The sequence below is a fragment of the Centroberyx affinis genome, unplaced genomic scaffold, assembly GCF_046629955.1.
Source record: "Centroberyx affinis isolate AG114_WGS23_722 - 3 ecotype Tasmania unplaced genomic scaffold, CSIRO-AGI_Caff_v1 ptg001546l_1, whole genome shotgun sequence".
NCBI classification, from domain to species: Eukaryota; Metazoa; Chordata; class Actinopteri; order Beryciformes; family Berycidae; genus Centroberyx; species Centroberyx affinis.
In genome coordinates, this window is record NW_027280001.1 from 305,104 (window position 1) to 331,223 (window position 26,120).

Consider the following 26,120-nt stretch of genomic DNA (forward strand, 5'->3'; position numbering starts at 1 on the left):
TGATCAGGTGTTGGCTACTGACCGATGACTCGCTGTCTCGGATGAGGAAGTCTCCCTCTGCGCCTCTCTGGTTAAGGGCCACCTCTGCCTGGTGGCGCGTCACCTTCCCATAGTACCACTCCTTCCCTGCGAAACGCCCGCTGCCTGAAGGCGAGATGTAGTCACAGTCAGGTGTGGGTGGCCCGGCGGGCCCGGCCGAGGGATTATGGGAGGTGGAGTCCAGCACAGTGACGTAGTTCTTAGGCACCAAGCCCAGCTGTCCGTCCGCTTTGCGGCACTTCCACCATTCGGGGTCGTTCTCAGGCTTCTCCACCACCTCCATCACCTCGCCCTTCTCAAAGTTCAGCTCCTCGTCGTTGCCCGAGCTGAAAGGATAGAGCGCCTGCACTGTGTGCAGCACCCGGTTTCCATTTGTGGCGCTGCTCACCACGGCCGCCAGCTTTTCTGTTAGAGATCCGGCCGGGTCACCGAGCCCACCCATACCCCCTCCCCCCGCCGTCCCATCCACGTCCTCCGTAACGTAATTGGACGGGAACCAGCCAGACCGTCCGTTGTAGCTCCCACGCCACCAGCCGTCACTGCACTTCTCCATCACCACGACACGCGTGCCCTTCACCAGCGACAGCTCGTCCTCACGCTCTGCTGAGTAGCTGAACTTGACCAGGGCGGGCAGGTTGAGGTCGTACAGCCGCTCGCCATTATCTGCATACATGTCTGTGTCGGCGTTGGAGGCTGTGTCTCTCATCCCTGCCTTTCTGCTCTTCACCTTTCCAATTCCTGGACAGAACAATCAGGGCAAAGTGTAAGGGTTTACAGAGAGAATATCACCATCTACACTGAAATAAAGTCCAGTGAATTAGGTCAGGAGCTTTAGTATGAAACATCTGGCCAACTGAAAAAAACAAAACAAATCCAATCTATATAATCTATTTGATGTAAAGTATCCACTACTAGGTCTATCTACAACAATCTAATGGGTGTCCTTCTAAATAGCTAACTAACATTGTAGTCCTTTAGGCCTTTACATTACATACTTTTTTGTTTACACTAAAACTTAGTCACCCTGTTCCTAAAGCACAAGTCCCAGCATCCTAGTTCTCAAACCATTCCACTGACATGAAACAAGTCTCCACAGAAAAACAAACACCACACAGTATATAAAAAAAAAAAAAAAAAAAAGACGCCTTTGAAAAGTTAAGGGGAAAAAAAAATCCCAGACAAATACCAGGCAGCGATAATAAGCATTAGTGGTTGTGTTGAAATACAGGGAGGGTGGGTGAGTAGGCCTAAATATCAATCCTTTTCCATATTACAGTACCTAGGCCTTAACCCCCACTCCTCCAAATCCAAATGCATTCTTAGGGATTAGGCCTAGGATCTGAAAAAACAAAAAGGCAATGCTGGTCTGACGCAGTCTGAAAAAATGTCTGAATGAGATGCAAACCTTTCCTGGCATGGGCCTATAGGCAATTACAGCAGTTTATCAAAGTAGTAACTATCTCACACTGAAATAAATTACTAGCTTAGCCCGCCTTTAAAAACAAATTCAGTTTGTAAAAAATCTGAGGAATATCTGAGGAATATAATTATCTACACTACATCGCAGCATGCTTAACAAATGCAGACAGATAGACAAAGGTTTGAAAAAGAATGGAGAAACAACAGGAGTTGAGAAGAAAGATGACTGAAGCAAAATAGGACTGATTAGGTCTACTTCTACTAATTTGATTCAATAGGACTACTGCAAAGCATAGACTAATATCTTACCACATTCTCCACCCTACACAGCAAGCGCATGTAATCAACTGTGCCCTCTCAGCTCCTCTGCACTCACTGTTGGCGGTGACTATGCTAGCTGCTCATCTCTGACTCTGCAGGCAAAAAGGCTCAGTCACATTTCATTGCTGCTAATCGCATTGCACTAATCACCTCGGCCGCCCTGACATCTGTGGCCTGACCGAGCCTGGCTCGCACTGCAGCTGGATACCGAACTCTATCCCCCTTTCTGCCAACACTCTCCCCCGCCGCTCCCTTCCCTCTGTCCCTCATCCCTCACACATTCTCCACTCCTCCATCTCTCCCTGCGCCAGTCACTCTGTACTCTGTCAGGCACCGCACTGAGCTGAGCTGATTAGTTGACTTAAGTGTAGTGCAGGGACGGTTAAGAGCATATTTATCAACACTTCCATCAACAGTGGTTTAGCAAAGAACTAGTTTTTCTTTCTGTTTGCAGGCTAAATGTCAGCCAGGGAAAGAGAGGAATAAATAAACAAATAAATTGGCTGGTTCTCCTGTCTTGAGCAGGGCAAAGTGTATGATACTTCATCTTCTGTTGGCCTACTTGGCTTACAACAAGACATATGTTCATTTGGCACCATACAATCACCACAGAGAGGATCATGGATATGGGCTACAACCCCAAGTCCACCCACCAATCCACACTGACTAACACACACTGGCAAACACTTACACACACACACACACACACACACACACACACACCAGTGGCAGTGGGGAAGGGGGTGTGGTTTAGCATGTGTCCTGTCACCCTCTTGGCATACTGTAGGACTGCACTCAGTTACACCATCTCTGAGCAGCCCACAGGGGAACAGGAGGGGGATTACCAGGCCCTTTGGCCTTTCCCTGCGTTATGGAGCCCTGGAGCCGAGCTTTGGCAGGCCTGTGGTCATCGTCTTACTGGACAGGAATTTCCACTTGGCAGCCCGGCACGTTAACGGTTGTATGAAACACATACGTAGCTCGCAGGACGCATAATGGTGAGAACACCCCTGCTGCCCACTTTCCAACAGACCAGCAGACGGCTCAAATATTCACAGCCACAGCCTATCCATACGTTAGTCGGGACGGGACACTTTCTCTTGTAAAAACGGGAACAGCAACATGCCGCCATTTTGCTTGTCATTGCAATGCTAATACGCCATTAGTGCATTGTTATCATTATAGGCCTATGGCTATCATCAAAGATCTATCTGATGATGTAGGCAGACTAGACGAGAGGCAAGACTAAGCAGACTTTGATAGCAGACACAGTGAGCAGACTAAGGCAGTGATTCTATTTTTGATTACGTTCGCAAGGCTGTTGCTTGCATAATCAAAAGTCAGCTGGGTGAAATTATACAGGGAAGCAGGGTGTAGTCCCCGGGACAGTGCTGGGAGGATGGTGTGTGTGTGTCTGTGTGTGTGTGTGTGTGTGTGTGTGTGTGTGTGTGTGTGTGTTTGTTGTCTGAACAGAGAGAACATGACTAATGTGTCACGACGCCACAGTAAATCTGTTTTACCACAGATAAATTGTCGCTGAAAGGTGTCCGTGACTCAACGAGAGCGCAGACAAATTTCATGGTAGCGTTGTGAGTCCAGAGTTAAATTGCTTCCAGGTAGACCCTATCATTAGTCACACAACTGTACATAACTACAGACTCCAGACAGGGTGTTAGAGCTGATGTCTATTGGTTAGGTCTGGTTGTGCCACCTTACCAACTCTAATACCACAAAATAGCAACATCAGACACAAAAAGAAGAACAAAGAATAGCTGAAACAGCAAAAAAAAAATAGTAATATAAAATCAGTTCCACATGAAACAGCCTGGTTAAAGTACGCTTTGGTAACTGAATCTTCCTTCTCTCTCTGATAAATACAAGCGTGTAACAACACAAACAGCTTATTCCTCTCCAACTCCAACCCGAAATGAGGACAAAACTTTGAAATAATACAAAGATTTGACAGAGAATATAGTCAACGAAGAGCTAAACTATCACATGTTGGGGGGGAAAAAAAACAATAAACAACAAGCCAAGATGGTGCAGGTGCAAGCCCCAGGATATGTGCCTTGTGCACAGTTGGAAATGACCTAGTTAGCTGAAAGGTTGGAGGTCAACTCTGCATAAATACAATACCTTTAAGCTCCAGCTGAGAGCCTGTATTTTTGGCTTCCTGGCCAGGTAACAGAGGGTGTCCTTATCACACACACACAATCAGAGGAATTTATTTTCTGCTTCCTGCTTAAGTCACACAAATGCTTTGCATTAAATAAGCAAGGAACCCAAAACTGTAGCATTTGGCTGGCTGCTCAATCTAAGCCAAAGTGATTAAAGGGAACTGGGATTTGCCTATACACAGATAGGTAGATGATACTGGGAGAAGATAAGGAGTTGTTATTGAGGACATCTGTTTCTTCAAGGGCCCGACTGACTTATTTTTATAGGTTCAACAATGAAAATGTATTTCTGTGGTAGTATAAAATATGTGTGTGTGTAAAATATATTATATATTTTAAATATCTGTACTTTCCTTTATAATTACAATTTAGGCATTTAGCTGAGGCTCTTATTCAAATAACTTACAGGGATTGAGCAAGTAGGGGTTCAGTGCCTTGCTCAAGGGCACTTAGACAGGACACATAGCTGCTGTGATGGACATATCATTGGTTGTTATGGGGATTGAAGCTGGGAACCTTTAGTTATGCGACAATCTCTCTTACCAGTAGGCCACCCTGCTGCCCACGACTGGCACCTACACCAAAGCAAGACCACTTGAATTGTAGTCAATGACTGATACAATGTGCCAATTGTGTCCAAACACGTCATCAAAAGTGAAAGGAGCCCGCACACCAGCCAGTCAGGGCATCAACCTTCAAAAAAGCCTAAGCCTTTTCACATTGCACAAAAAACAAGTGAAGACAAATAAAAAAGAAAAGCCATATCTCTTTTTTTTTTTAGCATGGATCACCTCCCGTACATTTTTAGTGCATTTTGTGATGAAAAAGACATTGTGACGAAGTAATCGTGATATTTGGGCCTCAAAAGAATATAGCCCAACCTTGATAAAGCCCTCCTGAAAGGTGGTTCAACACAGATTTGTTGTTTAAGTTCTGACTGAAATCTCTAGAGCCACAAATAATCTGATAACACCCCAATATGTCCAGGGTTTTATCATATTTTTATCCACAACTATAAAGCAAATTCAAATATCTTGAAAATTGTCATCAAATTTGCAGAGATCACAATTTCACGGTGTTAATTATTAGTGGGATATATTCTATTACTATATTACTATTAATAATACTGATAGTATTAATCAATGATAGACTATTAGCTTTTGTTACATTCTTAAACTGCATTACCCATGGGATCTGATCCTGGCATGGGCCCAGGAGTGAACCTGAGTCTCCAAACCAAAATTACCCCAACATCCATACTCCAGAAAAAAAATATTTTACAGGAAATACTGGTATTGGTGCTGTGATCATCTGTCCAGCCACAATGTGTGTGTGCTTGTGCGTTTAAATATGGAATGCTTTTGTGTTTGCGAGGGCAGTGGCATTTTAGTTCCACCTCTAAATGGGGAGTCAAGTCCTGGCCTGGCAGGCTGAGACAGCACATATAAAAAAAAAGTTCAAATTGCTCTAATTTGATGAATTGCACCAAAGTCATTGCAGCAAGAAGCCAAATCGCCAGTGAACTGAGGAAAGCACTCCAGCGACTCTACAGACCACAGTTCTGATGCAGTATTTTGTTGATAGAGGTCCCAACTACAGTAGATTCACAGAAACTACAATGTAACATATCTGACAAGCTATATTTCAGCAACTCGTAGTCATGCTCACAATAGACCGACCAAAGTCACCGAGTCAAATAACAAATTCCATTAAGACTCGCATAAACATATGTGACAGACAACAGATGAATATTCCTGGGTTTAGATACTCATGAGAGTAGTAGGTTAAAAGTGAAACTAAAAATACACACCATTTTGCTTGAAACCCCACTGAAGGTGGTATACTTCCTGTGGCACACTTCCTGTGGCTTACCACTATGTCCACTACCACAAAATCCAAATCGTGTAGATATTGCCTGATAGTGTAGATTTAAACCGTCAATCAAAACATTCAAAAGTTTTCAACTTAATTTATATTAAGTGTCAATGCACAGGAAGTGTAATAGCTGGCCAATACAAAGATGTTAACATTGTGCATTAAGTTATTATGTAGACAGGAGGAACACCTTTGGTCCTACTCCTCCTGCAAAGTCTTCTAACTGCGTGAGAGACAAATCAGCCATCTGGCTCACCTAAGCACAATCCTGTCTCTCATTGCCCATACTTGATCCCTCCACCTGAAGTTAGGCCTAAATACTACCTACTGTATCTATTGTGGGTGCACACACACACACACACACACACACACACACACACACACACACACACACACACACGTACATGGTAGCCTAGTGCTTCCACCAAAATCCACAAACCATCTTGCTACTATGCTGCTACTTGGGAAAGCCATTCAAAATGGAGGAAAACGAAAAGCATTGTGTGCTGGAAATTCTTTCGACGTCAGACGCTGTTTCCTGTGCGTTTCCTGAGAGGAGGATGCTGAGGAAGGAAACCATGTTGCGTCAAACGGCGGTAAATCAGTGAAAACAACGACAATGGCCTAAACACTTATATATTTACCCCTCCAAAAACTTCACTTTTTTGTTACAGATGAGGTGAAGCAGCAGGAGGTGAAGAAAGTGCCGGGCAGTTTATTCAGCCAGCAGTGACAGACAGGAACTAGTTTTGTTTTTAACACTGGCCTCCCTACGCTGGCTGGTTGTCCATTGTCTGCCATGGCCCTCTCGACCCCGCCGCTTCCCTCCATTCCAGGGCTCTTCCTCTGCGGACGACAACACCCCGCGTCAGGCTGTCTGACAGTGCCTGAACATCCCCTGCTTCAACAGAACATGATCATTTGACCAAGTTCAGCAGCAGAGAAATGGCTTGTCAACAAAAAGAAACACTCAATATTTTAGAGCCAAATGTGTGTCATAAATCTGCTGCTGGTAGTCAGCTTGAGGCCAAAGTACAAGTCTAGCTTGCCTAATCAACGCTTGGCCCGAGCAATGTCCTGCACTTGTCACTTTGTCATAACCTAATTGCAATTTTAGCGGAGTTGCCTTAATTATTATGTAGCAACAGTCATGCAGTCACTGGGGAGACAGTAAGTATACCTACTGGACTCTCAAAAAGTTCTAATACGTCAATGGAAATCTGAACTCTGACATGTGTCACACACATAGGACTATAACCAGTTCAGAGCCAACATGGCAACCCTCAGCCATATGGATAAGAATGTGACTTACACACTGAACGCTACCAACAGCCTCTGCTGTGGGAAAGAGAGAGTGGAGAAAAAGAGAAAGGAATCATGAACACAAGAGTGAGTTGGCGCATTCTATAGTTGGGTTGGTGGAGGCTGCCTTTTTAAGACTGCAGCTTCAATCAAGGCAGTGCTGCTAACATGTCTGACTGATGGTTGAGTGCTTTTGATGTCTCAGACGGCTGAAGTTGAAAGAGCGCCGTGCGTTTCCTGCGCAGCTATCAGTCTCTGCGATGGAGACGAGAGGCAGGGGGAGAGGAGCGGGGAGCAAGAAGCAGAGCTCTCCATTTGGTTTTTACTGCCCTGGACGGTACACCATTACCCTCAGAGTCTACGCCAAGTACAACCCTTCCTGAGAGCAAAACAAACACGTGGTCTCATTAATTCCAGCCAATATTAACTTCAGCTCTGAAATCTTACTGCTTTTGAATCAAGCAAGGCTATTAATAGATTCTAAGGGAAAGTCTTTTACAATGAGCTGGACCAACACTCATAAGACAAGCAGAGAAATCACAGGGAATTGTGAGTCTGACATTTTGAGCACATGATCACAGTTACACAGTTGCAGCCACACTGGAATGATATACAGTCACACATCAGCTGTAGCATATCTGCCCAATATGAACTTAAATTTCAGATGATACAGAAAGATACTGGCACACCAGATGCAAATAGGCAAGTACATTAAAGGATTGTTACCTTTATTTAGGCTACATCTTCACAGACCCAACACAAACTAATTCAATAGAGCCTTCAACAGTAAGTAGTAGTAGTAGTATTTTTTTTAATTTCGGTCCTTTTTAACAATTTTCCAAAATGTATGTACATAGAAATAAATAAATAACAATAAGGCAATAAATGAAATGGAAAACAAAAAAAAACTGACCGAAAAGGTGTCGGCTGAAGCTTTAGCTTATTATGCCTACCCTTTTTTTTGTAAGCTATTGCTAACTCTTAGAGAGCTAACCAGAACGTTAATTCTGAAACTCAGACCAAGTTCAACAGACAAAGGGAGCTGTCCTGTTTCCACTCTTCTGTTCTACAAACATGTTTATGGCACTGGCTACTCTTCAACGAGGCCAGCCATCACTCACTTCCTCTTATGCAATTCCTAATGGCAGAAGACACAGGAAAACAAAGACGGGTGGATAGCTTTAGAGGGGAAAAAACAAAACTAACTAAAGTTGAGTGAACTCTCCCGCCAGTCTTCTAATTACAACAGTATTTTGCTTATTTGCTCTGGGAACAGGTTTGGAGCAAGAAAACAAGTTTGAGAAGAGGGAGAGCATGACAAGAAACTCCCAGAAAGACCAACAGACAGACGCTCAACGATGATTCAACTTCCTTCTAACTTCTCACTTCCTCTCTGCTCCACACTCCTCCAAAGCTCTGGGAGAAATGTGGCTCAAATTAGAGTTTCCGCTCACTGGGGAGGCCAAGAGACAGGAAAACAGAGGGAGGGGAGAGAGAGAGAGAGAGCGAGAGAGAGAGCGAAAAGTAGAGAAGGAAGACCAACGGCTCTGAAGTTTACACAAACAAAAGGTTTGTTAGCTCATCACTATTTAAAGAGCCCAGTTTCTCATCCTATACCACTCTCTAGATCCTTTGACTACATACAGTCTTTATGCCAGTCAGCGGGGACACACACACACACACACACACACACAGACAGGTAGGTAGGGGAGATCGACAGAGGCAGAGGACACCACTCAACAGTTACAAGGTGAGATTGCAGCGTGGGTGTGCGCCGGGGCCCTTTGAAAAAGTGTGTCAGTGTGGCTGTAAAGTATCCGCGGACCACGGAACTGCCCGGGTAATGACATTCCTGTGATAACTGAGCGAGGTGCAGGAGATGGGAGCCTAGTCGCCCCATCAATCAGCACAGACCCCTTCCTCCTCTCAACACAATGACTACAGTGTTCTACATGAGCACCCCGCATCCCTTCCACTGTAGCTCATTACTGGGAGTGGGGGGGACCCTCCCAGAACTAGCTAGCCCGCCCTGAGGGTAGCATAAAAGAAAACAGGCTTTGGCTATGTCTTGAGATATTCCTAAACAGGGCGGAGAGGGGGGGTTCTTCAAGCATGATAATGTAATCCAGTGAGTTACGGCCCACTCACTAAGAAGGAGAAAAAAATGGAGTAGGATTACCGTATGTGTGTGTGTGTGTGTGTGTATGTGTGTTTAAAAGAAAGAGACAGAGAGAGAGAATGAGTGCTGAGGCAATTACAGGCTTCGGCTCAGCAGAAGGCTTTTCAAAAGCATATCCACCCAGTCTTTGCAGCCGCTCAGACAGACAGATACTCAAAAGCTGTGAAGACACCCTCTCGCTCTCTGCCAACACAACATGTTAGCACGAAAATTGGCTTTCACACAAACTAAATATGACTCATTTGCATACCCTCAAGCAGAAACCATCTCACAACCAAAGTGAAAAATCAGAAAGGAAGAGAAAAAAAACCTGACAACCAGTCCTTCAAAGCGAGAGGGAGAGAAAAAAAAACAGCACAAACTTAACACAAAAGAACTCTACACCCATTTTTACAACAGCCAAGTTAGAAAAAGTTTCAAAACGAAGAGCTAGAGAAGACTAGGAAAGTTGAAAACTCACGAAAGAAATGTTTGAATAGGTTAGCCATGTCCATTTTGGGCTCGCTCTCTCTCCCTCTCTCTCTGTCTTCCCCGGCCCCTGCTCTCTTCCCACTGCAGCTGTAGAGTTATTCCATGTGAACACCCAGAGAGCTGGGCGGATAGCGGAGCAGGGCAGCCCACCCTAGGACCATGTGGCCTGGCCTAACCAATGGGAGAACAGGAGAGAGAGGCCTCGAGTCCAACTCTGGAAGGCAGAGTACAGAGGCCTCATGGAGAAGGAAAGGGGGGGGCAGGCAGAGAGAGAGAGAGAGAGAGAGAGAGAGAGAGAGAGAGAGACAGAGAGACAGAAACAGAGAAATAGACAAGAGAGTAGAGAGAAACAGAAATGGGAAGGGAAGGAGCCATTTCATCACCACTTAGAGCAGATGGAGAAGTGAAAGAAGGGGCTTTTTCCAAACATTCTAGCATTCTATGGAATCTGTGTGTACAGCCCATGGGTGAGTCAGGGAGTATTTAGTGTCACATGATTGCAGTTGCTTGCAGAGACACACTCACAACTTTACAACAAACCCAGGAAACATGAATCCTCAAAACGCACACACACACACACACACACGCACACACCACCATCTGCAGATAGCTCATACCCTCACACATTCTTTTAAATGATGACACTATTCCACACCCAGCAACCAAGCCAATGTTTAAAAAAAAAAAATAGGCTTCTTCCTCCCACATAAAATATGAACATGTGGTCATCAAGCTGCTTCTCTCATTGTTCTCCCACAAACATTTAGACAATCCCCCCTTCCCTATTTACCAATTAAAATCTAGCCAAAATAACTATGATCAAACAAACACAAAGGTCAATTATTAACAAGCGTTCAATGTTTTGGTATATTAGCACTTTTTAAGAGCTGGATCTCCAACAACCCTGAGCCTGTGTGTGTGTGTGTGTGTGTGTGTGTGTGTGTGTGTGTGTGTGTGTGTGTGTGTGTGCGCGTGTGTGTGTGTGTGTGTGTCATCTGGGCAGCTGCTCACCTGAGGTTATGTGATCTATGGATACAGTGACAGGTGAAGAGGTGGTGGGAGCCTCACAGCCTCACAACACACACACACACACATAACACATTATAGACTGATAGACAAACCTAAACACATCACAACAGACCAGACACAACAGACTGTATAGGCTGAAAGTGCACAGCAGTTATGTTTTAACTTTAACAATGCATGTGCTTAGGCCAAGAAATGACAAATGAGAAAAAATGTGATGAAAAATCCAAGAAAACAAATTAGAGATGAATGATTTGCAAGTTACCACACTTAAACTCCCAGGGACCTTCGTTTGCAGTGCACAGCACAGCCTCAAGAGACCTCTTCCTGTTGTTATAGTGTTCTTAATCATCAGAGCATTTCGGCACAAAGCCCTGCCCTTACTCCACCAGTCACCCCTCACCCCTCACCACAACACACATACACACACAAACTGTGCAGCTAACAGGAAGACTTTACTCATTGTGTCCAGTAGATACTGTTACTGCAAATACCGCAGTGTGTGATACAGTAATATAATTATGACACATTTCAGGTTAGCGGCACCGAAACAAACCCCCTTCCTCCCAGACAGCCTGTGAGTCCTCTATGCTGAACTGTGCAGGGTAGAGCCAATTTGGGGCCAAGGGCTTCCCCCCCTTACAGGTCACCCTATGCAGGAGTAGGTCATCCCCACATCAAAGCCAAGCAGAGAAGAGAAGGCTACCTCTCTCTTCCTCAGCCTGACAAGTGTTGTACAGTGCGGTATGTTCAGTGGGGCCACAAACAGCAAGCACTGGCTTGTGCTCTATAGGAGGAAATCACAATAATTCACAAAAAATACTGAAATCGCAATATTGACTATCATAACTTTAAAACTGTAGGCTGCAATACTTAATTTTCTTTAGCAAAGATGTTTTAGGAAGTTTATCAAACCACTGAAAATGTTTCATTTAATCAAAATGAGCAAATCCTATGCATTACGATGACAAGTATATAAGTCTCCAACACACAATTTTTAACAACATTTTTTAACAACTTAAAAAGAGAATTACTGTATTGGATTAATACCACAACATATGCAAATATATCATTGGTCAACGTTATTATTATTATTATCGTAAATATCATGCAGCCCTATTCTACAGTGTCTTAAAGCTCCCTTTAATACAGTGGCTTACGTTGTTGTCCTTATTCCGTTGTAACATTATTGATCTAATAGGAACTGGGCTAAACAAACATGGCAGAAGTATACCAACAAACAGGACCATGCCATCATGCTCTTAGATGATACCCTGGAGAGCAGAAAAGGTTGGACTAGTATGAAAAGCATTAGAATCTAAAGACACCAACACTGACAGACATCTTATGAAAACACATACGAGACATAGAAAGGTCAAATCACAGGCCAAAAAGGTGCCAGGCTATTTGGCTGGATTCTAGACTGGATGCCAGTGGTCAGTGTGTGCAAACTAAATTATCATGAATGTCTGTCATCAAGAAGAATTAAGCTAAGACAAATGGTAACCTGGGTTCACATATACAGCCACATTTGGCTCGGAGTGTTCCTAGCAGTACAGGCCCCTTGGCAAACGACAGTGCCCAGAAATATTACTGTTGTGTTGACAGTGCAGACAACACCTGTGCCATTTCGATTCTGGTCTTGGTACAAGGACTGGATGAAATCCTCAGTTGTGATCCTTCATGCAAAATGCAGAAACACAAAGTACAAATCTTTGTTTGTTAACACAAAACAGTTATTAACGTCTTGTTAACGTCTTTGTACTGACTAGCCATTACACTTCCTGTGCATTGACACTTAATATAAATTGGGTTGAGTTAAACACCTATTTTTCATTTTGGCACACAGCCTAATTTGCCAAACACAAATTCAAACGTTGTTTATATTTGTACTTAACCTTCAAATGGATATCTGAAATCACAAAGTATATGACTGCCTTACCTGAGCAAGTGTTTCAAGGTAAAACGCACACAGCAGCCTAACCCTTGCACCAGATACTGCACAACAGACACTTTTAAAGCTCTACTGTAAAGACACTGTGAGAATAAATCGCGCTCAGTGGCTTCAACCAATGATACATAACAAGACTGGGGGCCATCTTCCTGTGGTGTATCTCACAGCAATATTGTGGTGAAAAACAAAAGGAGGCATAAAACAATGAGCTGGCCTAGATAAAGGAAGTCCTTTGACGCTGCTCTCTTGAGCTTGAATGTCATCACCCAACTGTTTGAAATACAAAGCAAGTTGGCCTACAGTTATGTTATGAGTGACAGAGGAAATATAAATGTTTATAGTGCAGATATCTACACAGGTTAACTGGAACCTTGCAAGCTCCTACGATAAAAATAAACAAAGAGCTGGAGAGTGTAAACTTAAACATGGTTTCTGCCCATTGCTTATTAAACTATCAAATGTTGAATTAAACATTGATTGGTAAAATGAAAAAACCGTAGCTGTTTTTTACCAAGTGTGTCTTTGAGGTTCTTGACAATAGAGGCTTTCCTAGCGCTGTTTTTCCTTTCCACGTAGTTGGAGGGCACAAAGCCTGTTTTGTTGGTGGCATTTCGAACCCTCCACCAGGACTTGGAGTCGTCAAGGAGCCAGAGGCGCTCATTTTTCTTGATGTCCAGCTCCTGGTCCTGCTGGGCCATGTAGTCAAACTTGGCGATGACAATCACCTCTTCCGTCATCTTGCACTAGTTGCACTGAGGGAGAGAGAGATGGAGAAGATGTAGAACAGATGTCAAGGAATATTGGCTGACCTGTCAGTAGGGCTGAAACAATTATTCAACATTATCAACAATTTCAACAATAATAGATGACCGAATAATATTTCCGTTGTACAGTGCCATCTGCAGCTAATGTTGGCTACAGTGCAGTAGTAGTAGCAATAAAGTTAGTTTCAGTTTCTATCACCTGTCAAGAGCCTGAATGCACATCTTTAGTACTTTAGTGTTAGTATGCAAGGCCGTGTTTGTTGAAGCAATAGTCAAGGAGGCTTATGTTTTTTTTTCCAATATCAAATACTGTTGCCTGTCAAAATATAGAGTCTAGTGTGGCTGGAGTGAGTATAGTTCATTTAGACATGATGCATTTCTTTTTCATTATTTCAGAAGACATGCAATATTTGAATCTGTACTGTAGTCAAACAATAGCATAATAGTGTAGTGTTTAGTGGTGTAGTGTACTGTAGTAAAAGTATAGTGTATAGTAGCTTCTTTCAAAGAAAATAATTGTAATGGGAAAATAAGTGGAAATGTCAGTTCACTTAACCCTCAAACATTATCTGTGATTTTTTTTAAGCATTTGTTTTTAAAAAAGGGAAGAAAGCAAAAACAAGACAAATATTTTTCAAATGTAGTTTCTGAACTAATAATCGTAATAATCATCCAATTAATTGTTTATGACATTAATCGTTTGTTGCCCTACATATCATTAAGCTAAACCTTTCAAAATGGAAAAATACAATTTGTTGGCCATTTCTGGGCAGTAGCTTGTTAGCTTATCACATCAGGATACTGTATAGGCTACAATGAACATATCATTTTGTAGCCTATTTATGATGGCAAACAGTATTCATAGTACAAGTTCTCTTACTGATGAACTAATGTCTTCTAACACCATTCCTCCTCAAACAAACTCAAACTCTCAACTGAGTTTCTAGATTTGTAGTCCAGAGAAACAAATCTGAGGTAAAATGCTGCTGACCAACTTCGATGTGGATAGATGATCAATGACAATTTTGTTTTTTATTTTGCTTTTACAATTGCAGATGAGTCATAAGGCCTTTATGAACACAACTAGGGAATAAGGGGTATATGGACAAAATTCAGGACTCCCTCAGTGCCATCTGTCCATCAGTGCCTTCTGGATTGACATATCTGCCAACCTTCATACACATTTTCATTCTCCAACTGTGTTATTTACTCCAGACAGAATAAATGGCAAGGTAAGAGACAAACCAAAAATACATTTTGAAACTGTGTTTGAAAATAGATGATCACTGTACCTGTACTGCATCAAAGCTGAGAACTTAAGACTCTGATACTCCTCTGATGACCTAGAAAAAGAACAAAAATATGCATGAGCATTACAAAAAAGTAGCTGTTCCCTGAATTTCCCCAGAAATTTGCTGATTCGTTGTCATTCTAAGTAGATCCTGTTTCTGAATCTTGGTTGTTCAACACAACCAAGCTACTGCCAATATAACACCACAAACCATCCAAGTTACACTACAGCTTGACCTGAACCCTGACGACATGCCAACTGCCACTTCCATAGTTTAGTTTCTTCAGACATAATTTTCCCCCCATCAATTGTATTCTTGAAATAACAGATAAAAGTGACTATTCTTTTCAGTCTTCAACACTGACAAATGCCAGAAAGTTTACAGTTAATCTTTCAGTATCCACATTCTTCAGAAATTTACAGAGGGGACGATTTCCTCTCTGGAGCCGTCCAACGATTGTCTATTGTGTTACGCATCAAACACAAACCCAGGAGCCAGGAAGATGGCAAAAGGACAGATTACAGTAACAGGGAAGTAAGGAAGAGAGGCACTCTATGTCAGCAGTGCTGTTATGTCAGTGAGTGGAAGTACTCATTGCAGGCAAATGAGTAGGATATTGTTTTAAATCCAGCATGGGTCTAAAACAAACTGTCCCGTGTAGTCTATGCAAATCAACCGCTGAGAATATGTGGACCACATGACAAGCTTAGCTTCATTGTTTGCAATGCTATTAATCACAAGCACTTTGAGGGGCCCCGGGCATTCTCAAATTATGATATGGGAGTAGGCCTATATCACATATGATCCGGTCTGAAAACTTCTTCATCTTTAACAATGAGTACATTCACATACTCGGTCTTATGATCCAGCTAGCTATCAGCACAACTAAGCTATGTTTAGGTTAACAGATACATGGGTCAACATTGGTGAAAGAGTTAAGCACTATAGAAGGGGCTGCTTAGCTACTCTGATGTCATGGCAGTGGACGGAGTTTCACCTTTCTCCCTCTGACTGACATAGGGGACCTAGACACTGACCTCACAGATTGAGAGCTCTTGGTTTTTATTTGAAGCGGTAGTGTCTGGGTTTCAGCTGCAGCTGGCGTTGAGATGGCCCAGAACCTGATCTTAGGCAAACACAAGGAGCATAGGGAGCTGAGCTATGTTTCAGCATGATTAGCCAACAGGAATACAGGCCAAATAAGCATGACAGGCTAGTGCTGCGAAGATCCTTAGTCAAGCTTTTCTGGAGAAAAATTCACAACATTGAGATGTTGCATCCACATGGAAAAGCCAGTGGGCATGATTGTGCCACATCTCATTTAAGCCTCCTCTTTATCTAATAATTTATGGGAGGGTGGATAAGACCATGAGCAGTCAATGTAGAGTCCAAGGCTGAGGATCCCAAATTGGCCCTCTATTACATATAACTGAGCTCACATTAAAGTTTTAAAGGGGTACACCTGGGGTCTGGCCTGTATTTATCCATGTGTGGCATTGTTGGTTTGTTTTGCAAAAGCACATTAGGGTGTATACTGTGGTTTTATCTCATGGCATGTTATTGCCTGCCTCGATTCCATCTCTAATTAAATTAATGAACACTGGGAGGCAACATAGGGAGCGGCATGCAAAAACAAAGAGCTGATTTACTCTCCTCGAGTGCTGTCTCTCTCTCGCCAAGACAAAGGCAACAATCTCTCCACTCCCTGGGCTGGGCTGGACAACTGTCTGCCAAAGAGGCTGAGGAGTGTGTATGTGTGCTCCTTCTCCATTTACAATATCCCTCCATTTCCATTTCGTTCCTTAATATCTCCACTCTCTCCATTCTTCTTAGTAGTGTACCACAGAATCATCAATGGGCTATCCCTTTCCCAGATAACTCCTATTTTAGGACAGCAGATTGCATCCCAATCCCACCGCCCTTAGCTGCCACCACCCCCCACCCACATCTAGAGTGGCTGAACACTAAGTGCACATTAACACCACAGTGACTTAAGACGGTGCAGATGTGAAGGGGGATCAAAAAGTTGGGCAACAGATGCTCCTGGCTAATCGTGCAGCTGCAGACTGAGCCAAGGGCACTGGCCACTCAGATGCACTAAAAACGAGGTCAGACAGGTCAAACTGCTCAAATGGTGTCACATTCATCCCAGAGATCTTTATTTACCCTGCTGCCTGGCAGAACTAACAGGTACCCCAATCCACCCCCCAGCCTCACAGCACACATTAAATGAGAGCATACTTGGACAAGTCTGGCACATTTCTAAGGATGGTATTCTCTTATCTCATCAGCCACTGCCATAGAAACAGCTTCATGCAACATCTATGAACTGGCAAAATATTTGTTGTGTTTATGTTTGAGTTTCTTCACTTTTTTTCTTATTAGTAACCATAAAACAGGCTTCTCTTCTCTACTGTGATAACACAGTAAGTGTTACAGCCCAACTGTAATTTATTGGAAAGAAAGGAGGGAGGGGGCTAAGATGTCATTTCTACCCATCAATGCTGCAAATAGGGAGCTAGCTTGCAAATAAACAGTTCTGAGCCACTTTGTGAAACCCCCTCCTCTTGTCTGAGCAGGGGTCACACAGCCATTTTAGGCTTGGACAAGTGGTTGTACAATACAGAGACATGTTTAATATCTTATCTACAAAGTGGCCCCATGCTGAAAAGCTTTCAATTCATTGGCAACAACACCAAATTAAATCTATGCGCTTATAATACTGCAGGAAAGAATGGCAAGTCTATTCATGTCAGGCAAAGGTAGACTTACTCATTTCCAAGTTGACAGAGAGTGGGTCAACCTTATCTCCTGCCAAGGCAGTGGTTGTGGGCCAATGACAGGTCATCCAGTGTCATTATCAGTAATCCACTCATGCTCTCAAGAGTGCCAACACTGTCACAACAGTGCCCCTTCAGCACAAGAGCAGTCACCCAATTCTGGCACTGTTATCTTAGCAATATTAAAAGGACAGGGTAGTGCTTTTCCAGTTAGATTTTTTTGAAAATAGCCTACCTTTCTGCTAGACAATAAAACTTTAAGTTAAAAATGGCACTGCAAACTTAAACCACACCAACTGCACGTCGGTGGTAAAAGAAATGCAGTGTGCAACTTTGCGAGTTATCGTATGTTACTATGAGACAATAGAGTGACATGAGTTCACCACATCCTGTAAGTCTTCAGCTGCTGCCACAAGACCTTGTGTCTCCACAGAAAAAAAAAGGAAAAAAAAGTTGAGATCTAGTCAAAGAGCACACCCAGTGGCCTATGAGGCAATGCATTTCAAAAGGAGGGATAGGCTTATATTGAAGAGTGTAATGAAAAGAGAGACGTATCCTTTTCAAAGAACTGTAAGTGTATTAGTCTTCAGCATGGATTTCAGTGCATGGCACCTCCTTTATTTACCAAAGGCTAACATCAGAGATTCTAGGTAAAAATGAAGTCACAAGAAGTGGAGACTACATTACAGTACATTGTGTGGGCTAAAGTGGCCTGAGAGAACATCTATGGATCAATGTCTTTCTTTTTCACTGTGGGAGCTGATAGCAAAACTGTACCACTACTCGGCAGGAGTGTTGAGGCACCGAGACAGCAACAGCATGAGCTCACAGAGGCAGACAGAGTAACCTAATCCCTGTGACAGCCTGCTAAAATCACAGGGCTCTGGTGCCTTCTGGAATGTGCTCTGTATGCTCACTGCTCACTCAGCCCCTCCGGCACTGCTGTACTTCCTCTAACTTACACCAAAACTTAGCCTACATTTTAGCCGCAGGGCAGGTCAGCAGCCTGAACAGTCTGCCCCATGAATGGACAGAGCAGGACAGTATAGGACCGATGGATAGATGCTTGCGCTCTTTTCATATCGGACCACAGCAACTAAAACCCAGGAGACTGCATCTCATCCCAGCTGTCCTAAATCCTCTCAAAACAAAACTGCAGCAGAGCAGCAAAGGGTCATGGGAGACTTGACAGGCCAGCTGTGAGACAGGAAGTGGGGACACAGGAGTGAACGGAGGGTGGGAAAGTGATGCAATCTGACAGAGTGCAGGCTTGACCTATGAGTTCAGACAAGTTCAGATATCTCATCTTTGCTTTGCATTGATGCATGTAATACACAGTATTTGCCTCAATGTATGAGATAAGAGAGATCAAGTTCAGAGCAAACTTACACTTGCAAATGCCACACCAGTGTTGCAGGAGGAAGACCTGATCTTTCCGCATTTGAAAACAGCATTGTTCCATCATCCAACATTTTTCACATTAAAATTTCGATTAAGGACAGAGAGGCCTCTAGTATTAAGAGCCGAGTTGGTTATCCACCCCTTGGGATCATGCTCTGCAGTTGGGAATGGCCTTAAATAGACCATGGCTCATGTCCTTTGAGAATAGCCAGAGATTTACTCTCACAGCAAAATGATGTGAAGTTTTTTTTACTTCACATCAAAAGGCTCATCTTATGCTCATAACAAATCTCTAAGTGTACTGGACACCAACTGCCAGCGTTTGAATTTAAGTCTCATACCAACTATTTGGGAGCTAGCTTGCAAAGGTATGGTATATCCAAGTTTGGATATACCAAAGATTTTGCATGAGATTTTGCATTTTAAATTGAAATCATGCAAACTGATTTTGCATCTTAAAATTTGTGTCTATACAGTAAGTGAGACTGTTTACAGTCTCACTTACTGTATAGACACAAATTTTAGAAGGAGATAAGAGCAATATTTATGAATCTTTGGGCATATCACATCCAAATAGCCATGTATATGGATTTTACAAGAATATATTTGTAGCGGTACTTTTGTAATTCTCACAGCCTATTCCTTATTCTAATCTGCTGTATCATACATACACCACTGCAAATTACATAATCAAAGTGCTTGCTAATGTGACAGGAAAGCCTACAGTTGGAGAACAGTCTAAATGTGGAAGTAAGACCACTATATTACTGTGTATGCAAAAGAAAAAGACATGAAATTTAGGCCACACCCAAACGTTTGCTAACCAGCACCTTTCAGTATTTTAACTGAAAGTCTACAACTGGTCTTAGCAGTATACCTGGGCTTATTCCTCTGAGATATGCACCAGTACTACCTATGTATGAAGGAATCCATTTCCCCAGACCCCACCTGCATCAGTGGAGCCTGCACATCCGCATCCACGCCCTGCTATTTGCCTCAGTTGCCGGTTCTTGGTCTGGGTGGCCTAACTGCTATCACTCTCAAGTCCAACAATGGCCACATCCAAACCATATGGGATCATTAAATTAAACCTCCATGTAATCTCACTGACACTGAATGCTACAGGGGATTTCCCAATCACTAATGTAAGTTTACAAAGCAAAAGGATTCATGATATCAAGTGTTACAGTACAATAAACCTGTTTGCGGTTTCAGCTTGTGTGGTACCAGGCTACTTCAGGCTACTAGTGGCATTCACAGGAGTCAGTGGAAGATATGATCCACACAAAACAATCAAACCATGTGCATGCAATGTACTGTAGCTCTTGTATACCTCTTCGCAATAGCACTCTTCTAGAAAAAGCCTTTGTTGCAGTCAAAATAACAGATCATTTGTAAACCACAAGAGATAATAATCCCAGACAGCTTGTGTGAGAGAGCTGAAATGGATACATTGGCTTCCTCTTAGTCTTCGTGCATCCTGACAGGTATAAGCCGTAGGGTGCTGTCACAATAGGACTAGAACAAGCCACTTGGGACAAAACTCTGGGTGAGGCACGTGTTGGAACTTGTGTATGAGCGTCTTGAGCAGGAGGCATTCCAGATTGCATGGTGATGCCACAAAAATCTGGTGCCTGAGCAAAGAAGATCAACGAGACGTTTGATAGGAGAGAAACCAGGAAGTAAACATTTCACACAGTACCTGCACCTGCCCTGGTTGAGGTGCACACTCGCACACTTTAAAACACTCCCTGGGGAGACTGTGCTTGATTGACTATGCTTCAAATTGTAAGTTCATTTAGAATATCACTTAATAAGAGAGTGTAATATAGGCTACTTCCTGTTTTTAAAAAAAAATGCATGAATGTTTGTTTTGAAAATCAATTTGCAAGTGATTTTGAAGCCTAAAGCTAGTTCTGTAGTGACGGCTAGTTCTGTGGTGACAAACAGCCAGGTAACATCTTATAATAGAGTTCAAGATCATAGCAGAAAATTAGCCTAGTGTGTCATGTGGAAAACTTTATATTTAGCATTTTTGTTATAATATGCAAATTCAAAACTACCCAACTAAATACAATTATGGTTATTCAGAAGTTTGAATTAGAATATTGCTTTATAAAACACCTCTACTTGAAGGGCCACTTGAACCATCAAATCGTTCTTCACTAATAAGAATAATTGTTGTATACAACCTAGCACCTAGTGGTTCCATGCAGAATCCCATGCAAAAAAAAACAGGAGATCGGAGGGTGGCGAAGGGGGCGGGAGGGTCACTTGAAAAGTGCTCCAGTGTGATGAGACAAGCTTATTTCCATCAATACCAAATGCATGCCTACTCACTGGGGTCCAATTAAGATTAACCTCGCTTTAGGCAGTGACGCCTACTGTATTACTGCACTTACAAGCAAGAAATTCATGAGGAGGGAGGCAAATTTAAATAGTGTGGGGGCCAAACGCAGCCCATAGCCCACCAGTTGCACATCACAGATCCTTGATACCATTTCAGCTAGCTTGGCAATGAAAAATAAATCTTCCTGCTGTAACTTTGTGGTAGAAGCAAGTAGACTAGATGCTGTAGGCCACACGTAGTGTTGATTCAACAACTTCACACAAGATACCTAGAGGTGGGCTGATTTGACCAAGCTTCGCTCTACACAGTGAAAATATATGTTGTTTTTTTAAAAAGTCTATTCATCAGGAAGGAAATTTCAATCTCTAGAGAACACATTTTGGCAATAATAATTTCTTCTATAATAATAGGCCAGATACACAACAATTCTTCTGTCTTGTTGTGACTGTCTTCACGATGATAGTCACAACATCAAATACATACATCCTCATTTTTACTCTGCCAAAACCATGGCAAGAAAACCTCAAACCATGATGAACTAATAAAGAAAAACACCCGATTTTTATTGCAGACCACTTCTCTAAAATGACGAAGCTAGTTCACTCACTCCAAATGAGAAATCTTACCAAATATCTTCCCCACACATAGCCTAGAGTGTAAGAGACTTACTAATTATAGGACTGGGGAGAAATCAGTCATCACACCAAACATCATTAACTGTGCAGTACCTGATGACTTGGCCTATCCATGCATCAGTAGTTGAACAAAGATGATAGGGCATATGAATGTTTTCAAGTGTACTGGCCTCTGATTAAGGTATATGTCATTCTTCCACGTTAGAACCAAGGGCTTGTTTATCCTGCTCTTTGTGCCTTGGCTAAGGCATAAGTTCCTTCTGAGGCAGGTGACCTTGGTTGGGGTCTAGAAAGTATCTTTGCCATTGACTGTTCAAACATGCCTACATGCATGGGCAGTCACACAAAAAATTTTCAGGCAGGAAAAAAAAAGAATTATGAAAGAAAAAGGGGAAATGGAAGAGAGCTTATGCAACAACTGAGATTAGAGAGACAACAAGAGAGAAGAGAGATATGATTAGAAGAGAGAAAGATTTTCTCCTATTTCTCAACTTCAATATAAGCATAAAGCCACTTAATAGGCTAGACTGCCGAGCTTGTTATTTGACCAGGGAGATTTTCAGCCACATTAGTTTTCTGGCTATCGTGAAAACTGCACAGTTGGTATTTTCCCTTAGACTGCGGGGCCAGATTTGGCTGCTGGAGGCCACTGGTAAAACACAGCCAGGCATCGAGAATGAGGCAAGGGTAAGTTCCTTTACAAAAAGAGCTCACCCCATTTATTTAGCCCTGAAGCATATCACTCCATGTCTCTAGGATTATACTACCATAACATTCAAACAAGTATTCTAAGGCTAGGCTGGTTGCTTTTGGAGGGTATCTGAGTCGACAGGAGCTTATGAATAGGAGACAGATGAAGTAAATAAGGCCACGTCACTGCAATGTCAACATATGTACCCAGCCGGATGGTGAGGACTAAAGTGGAGCAGGAGGCCCCGGTCCTGAATGGCAGTTCTGTACTTATCTGAGAGCGAGTTCAGGACCTGGCAGATGATGGGAGAGGACCATAAAGAGGCACATATTCTCTTTTTCATAGAGCTCCTAATGGCCATTTTCGCAAGTCTTGTAAATTGGCCTCAATGGACTGGAGAAATTTAATGTTAGCCTTCAAGGAAATGGTACTTCTGAATGGGCCTCAACCCTCTGTCTCCTTGCAAACTATGGCTATCCTCCTCCCTGTGACTCCCTCACAGCCGAGTTACAGCAGACCAAATGTCTCTATCCCCCTCTCCCCTCCCTTAAACCTTAATGAGAGACTGTGAAGAGGTCTGTCAGTGTGACAATAATTACAGAAACTATAGTATTCACCAGCTGCAAAAGCCCACCCCCCCCTTCCTAGGCATTTAGAAAAAGCACACAGGCCATCTCCTACCCCCTCAATCTTACACACTCAAACAACAACCCAACCACACATCTGAAAATGAATCAATTGTGAGATAAATTACTCAGGCCATATAAATTTGTTTATTATCTCACAGTATGGTTGCAGCACTGTTGTTTTTGTAATGGGCTTCACAAACATATGCCCAAAGTACCTCCCAATAGCCATACAACCATATCACATATTGTGTTACTGAATCATGACATTTAGTCTGGCTTTGGCTGTGTAAGGTAGAACCACTACCAAGATAAGCAGAAGGAGCATTTACCTGAAATCTAACCACTGAAATAAGAGTCAGTTACACTAAATGTGCAAAATGTGACATGATAAGACAGAATGTATATTTCCTATTGGCCTCACTAGGTAGGAAGGTTTACAAACAATACGATTTCCTAGTGGTACAAGGTTATTAGGAGGCCTATTAGTAGGCAAACAACAGGTGACTGACAACAATAACCCATCATTTGATTACAATCAATAGTCTCAGCCAGTGAGCTGTTTTAAACAAGATGAATACATTTTCATAGCAGAGCACCATAACGTAGGGAATGCATCCATCGTGACCATGAACAGTCCCTGGCTGTGTGACTGGATCCTAAAAGCCTGAGTCCAATCAGTGCACAAAACATCACAACTTCATGTTTAACTTGGCACAAAAAGCACAAGTAAATACAACTCCCACATAAAAAAAAATACAATAAGCTAATGCTAAGATCTGAGAATGCAATATAAACTAGAAGATACAATTCACGCCATATATTGCTTACTGTAGCTACAATAGTTTAGGCGTTCTCCTCATTTTCTATCTCAGAAATCAAGTAACGTTAACGTGGTGCACTGCAAGAAAATCGAGTGTACCCCACAAATCTGGGGTCGTACAATAGCTTTATCTTAGCGTTTATTTTATAGCCTAGGCTTGACAACATGTCTTGTTACCTAACTTAATGTTAAGTTGGGTAAGAAAAATACCAATTATGCTTTTAGCCCTTTCAAAGCAATATTCATGGCCCCCACAGCCTGAATTGTATGTAACGGTTAACCCAGTTAGCCAGCTGGGTAACAGAATGTTGGCCATGTTGGCAAGGCAAGAGACTGGTTTAGCTGTCTAGGTTAGCTGTTAGCCGACGTCGGCTATCGGTGAATGCGAGTATAGCAGGAGCTAGCCTGAAGCTAGCGAGAGCTAGGGTCTGATAGCAATAACGTTAGTAGCAGCACAGAGATCCCTACCCTGCTCCTACTGTATCTTACCTGGTTGCTGTTGTTTGTTGGTGGCCACCTTTTCTTATCTTGTGTTGGAAATAGTTACCATGTAGCGTTACGCAAATTGAAATTGATACACACAAATGACCAAATCCTAGCAAGCCGCCAATAATTGTACAACTTCAAGAAGCTGGCCTAGCTAATGATACACTGTGCCCTGTTGGAATAGCATTCCTATATCAAAGCATGTCATTGCTAGGGTCGGGAGCTAGCCAGGCTAGCTAGCTACACAAGCGTCTCAGACTCCAGCTCCTCCCAATCCCACTCGATTGGTTGCAGAAGAAACGTCTCTCTTTTGATTGGACAGTGGCGGTGTCAGTCAATCACACTGCAGCTGCTGATGTTTTGCATTTTCCAAAGCATCTTTCCATGTCCCTTGGCTTGTAAAACTACCACCCTCATCAACACAAAAAAAACGTGTGTGTGTGTGTGTGTGTGTGTGTGAGAGAGAGAGAGAGAGAGAGAGAGAGAGAGATTATTACTTACATGCCTGTTATAGCTCAGAACCAGTTTGTCAAAGCAAAGTCATACAGCTGATTAGTTTTTCCAGGTCTCTAATGCATTGAGTAGGGCTATAGTTCATGCCTGGTATAATCAAGATGCTATTGCAGTCTAGTTAAATTAATTCATTCTTAATGGACAAACAGATAAACAAAAGCGTAAAGTAGAAAATGTGGAAATTCAGCCTACATGAGTATGTGAAATGAGAAAAATAGGAGTTGCAGAAATGCACTTTCTTTTCATCAGTTTTGATAATTTTTTGTCTTGCAACCGACAATATGTTATGCCATGTTTTCAATTCCATAGCAATTAATTCCTTATATGAAAAATAATAATATTAATTTATCAGCACTGCTATTGTTTAGTTTTGTGCGAGTATGATAGAAAAAAATATGCAATATGCATTATGCTCTCTGTGAACACCAATACTCAAATTATGAGTAATCAGCTTGAAGCAAATTTTTGGTTAAAATGTTTACAGTTTGAAGTAAGGCTATTTCTGTAATGGGAAATGATGCTACTTCTAATAAACATGTCTGTGGTGAAGACTTGCAGGGTAATTTGGAGGGTTGTACAGCACACTGCAGGATGCAATCTGTTTCCTGCACAAACAGATGGGCCTACTCTACATGCATTCTACTTTATGCACCCATAACCCAATCTCAAACCAAGAGCCCTCACATTTTTACACACTTTTAAATGGCTTTATCATAGCTATAATAAGGTATCGAGCTGACAGGGATGTATAGTGGCAGGTAAACCGGCCTGAACTCAGTTTATTCGCCTTTTTGTTTGAGAAATTAAGCTTACCCATCTTTTCAAGCTTATAAAAATCTTGAAATTAATATCATTAGAGCAGGAAGTAGAGACTGATATATGTCACGTGACAGAAGGTGTTTTTAGGAAAATAAAAGCTAATTTTAGATAGATAGTTTGTACTGGTGGTTGTTTATCTTTTGGTGATAACCGACCAGAGTTCACAGATTACTCACC

The 26,120-nt window shown here is 42.4% G+C and overlaps 1 protein-coding gene across 3 annotated transcripts in view; it reads right to left on the reverse strand.

Moving 5' to 3' along the window:
- nck1b (NCK adaptor protein 1b) overlaps positions 1–24,796 on the reverse strand; it is a 29,532-nt gene extending 4,736 nt beyond the window's left edge. The window contains exons 1-4 of one of the 3 annotated variants that reach the window (XM_071527600.1): positions 24,615–24,796; positions 14,820–14,870; positions 13,275–13,515; positions 23–777 (exon numbers count right to left, since the gene is read on the reverse strand). In XM_071527600.1, the coding sequence (XP_071383701.1) occupies positions 23–777; positions 13,275–13,500 (981 nt within the window). In that variant the 5' untranslated portion in view covers positions 13,501–13,515; positions 14,820–14,870; positions 24,615–24,796. Of the gene's footprint in view, positions 1–22; positions 778–9,772; positions 9,860–13,274; positions 13,516–14,819; positions 14,871–17,591; positions 17,609–24,614 lie in introns of those variants that run through there. The other 2 variants (XM_071527601.1, XM_071527602.1) reach the window with 2 other exon arrangements.
- Positions 24,797–26,120: the final 1,324 nt, after the last annotated feature.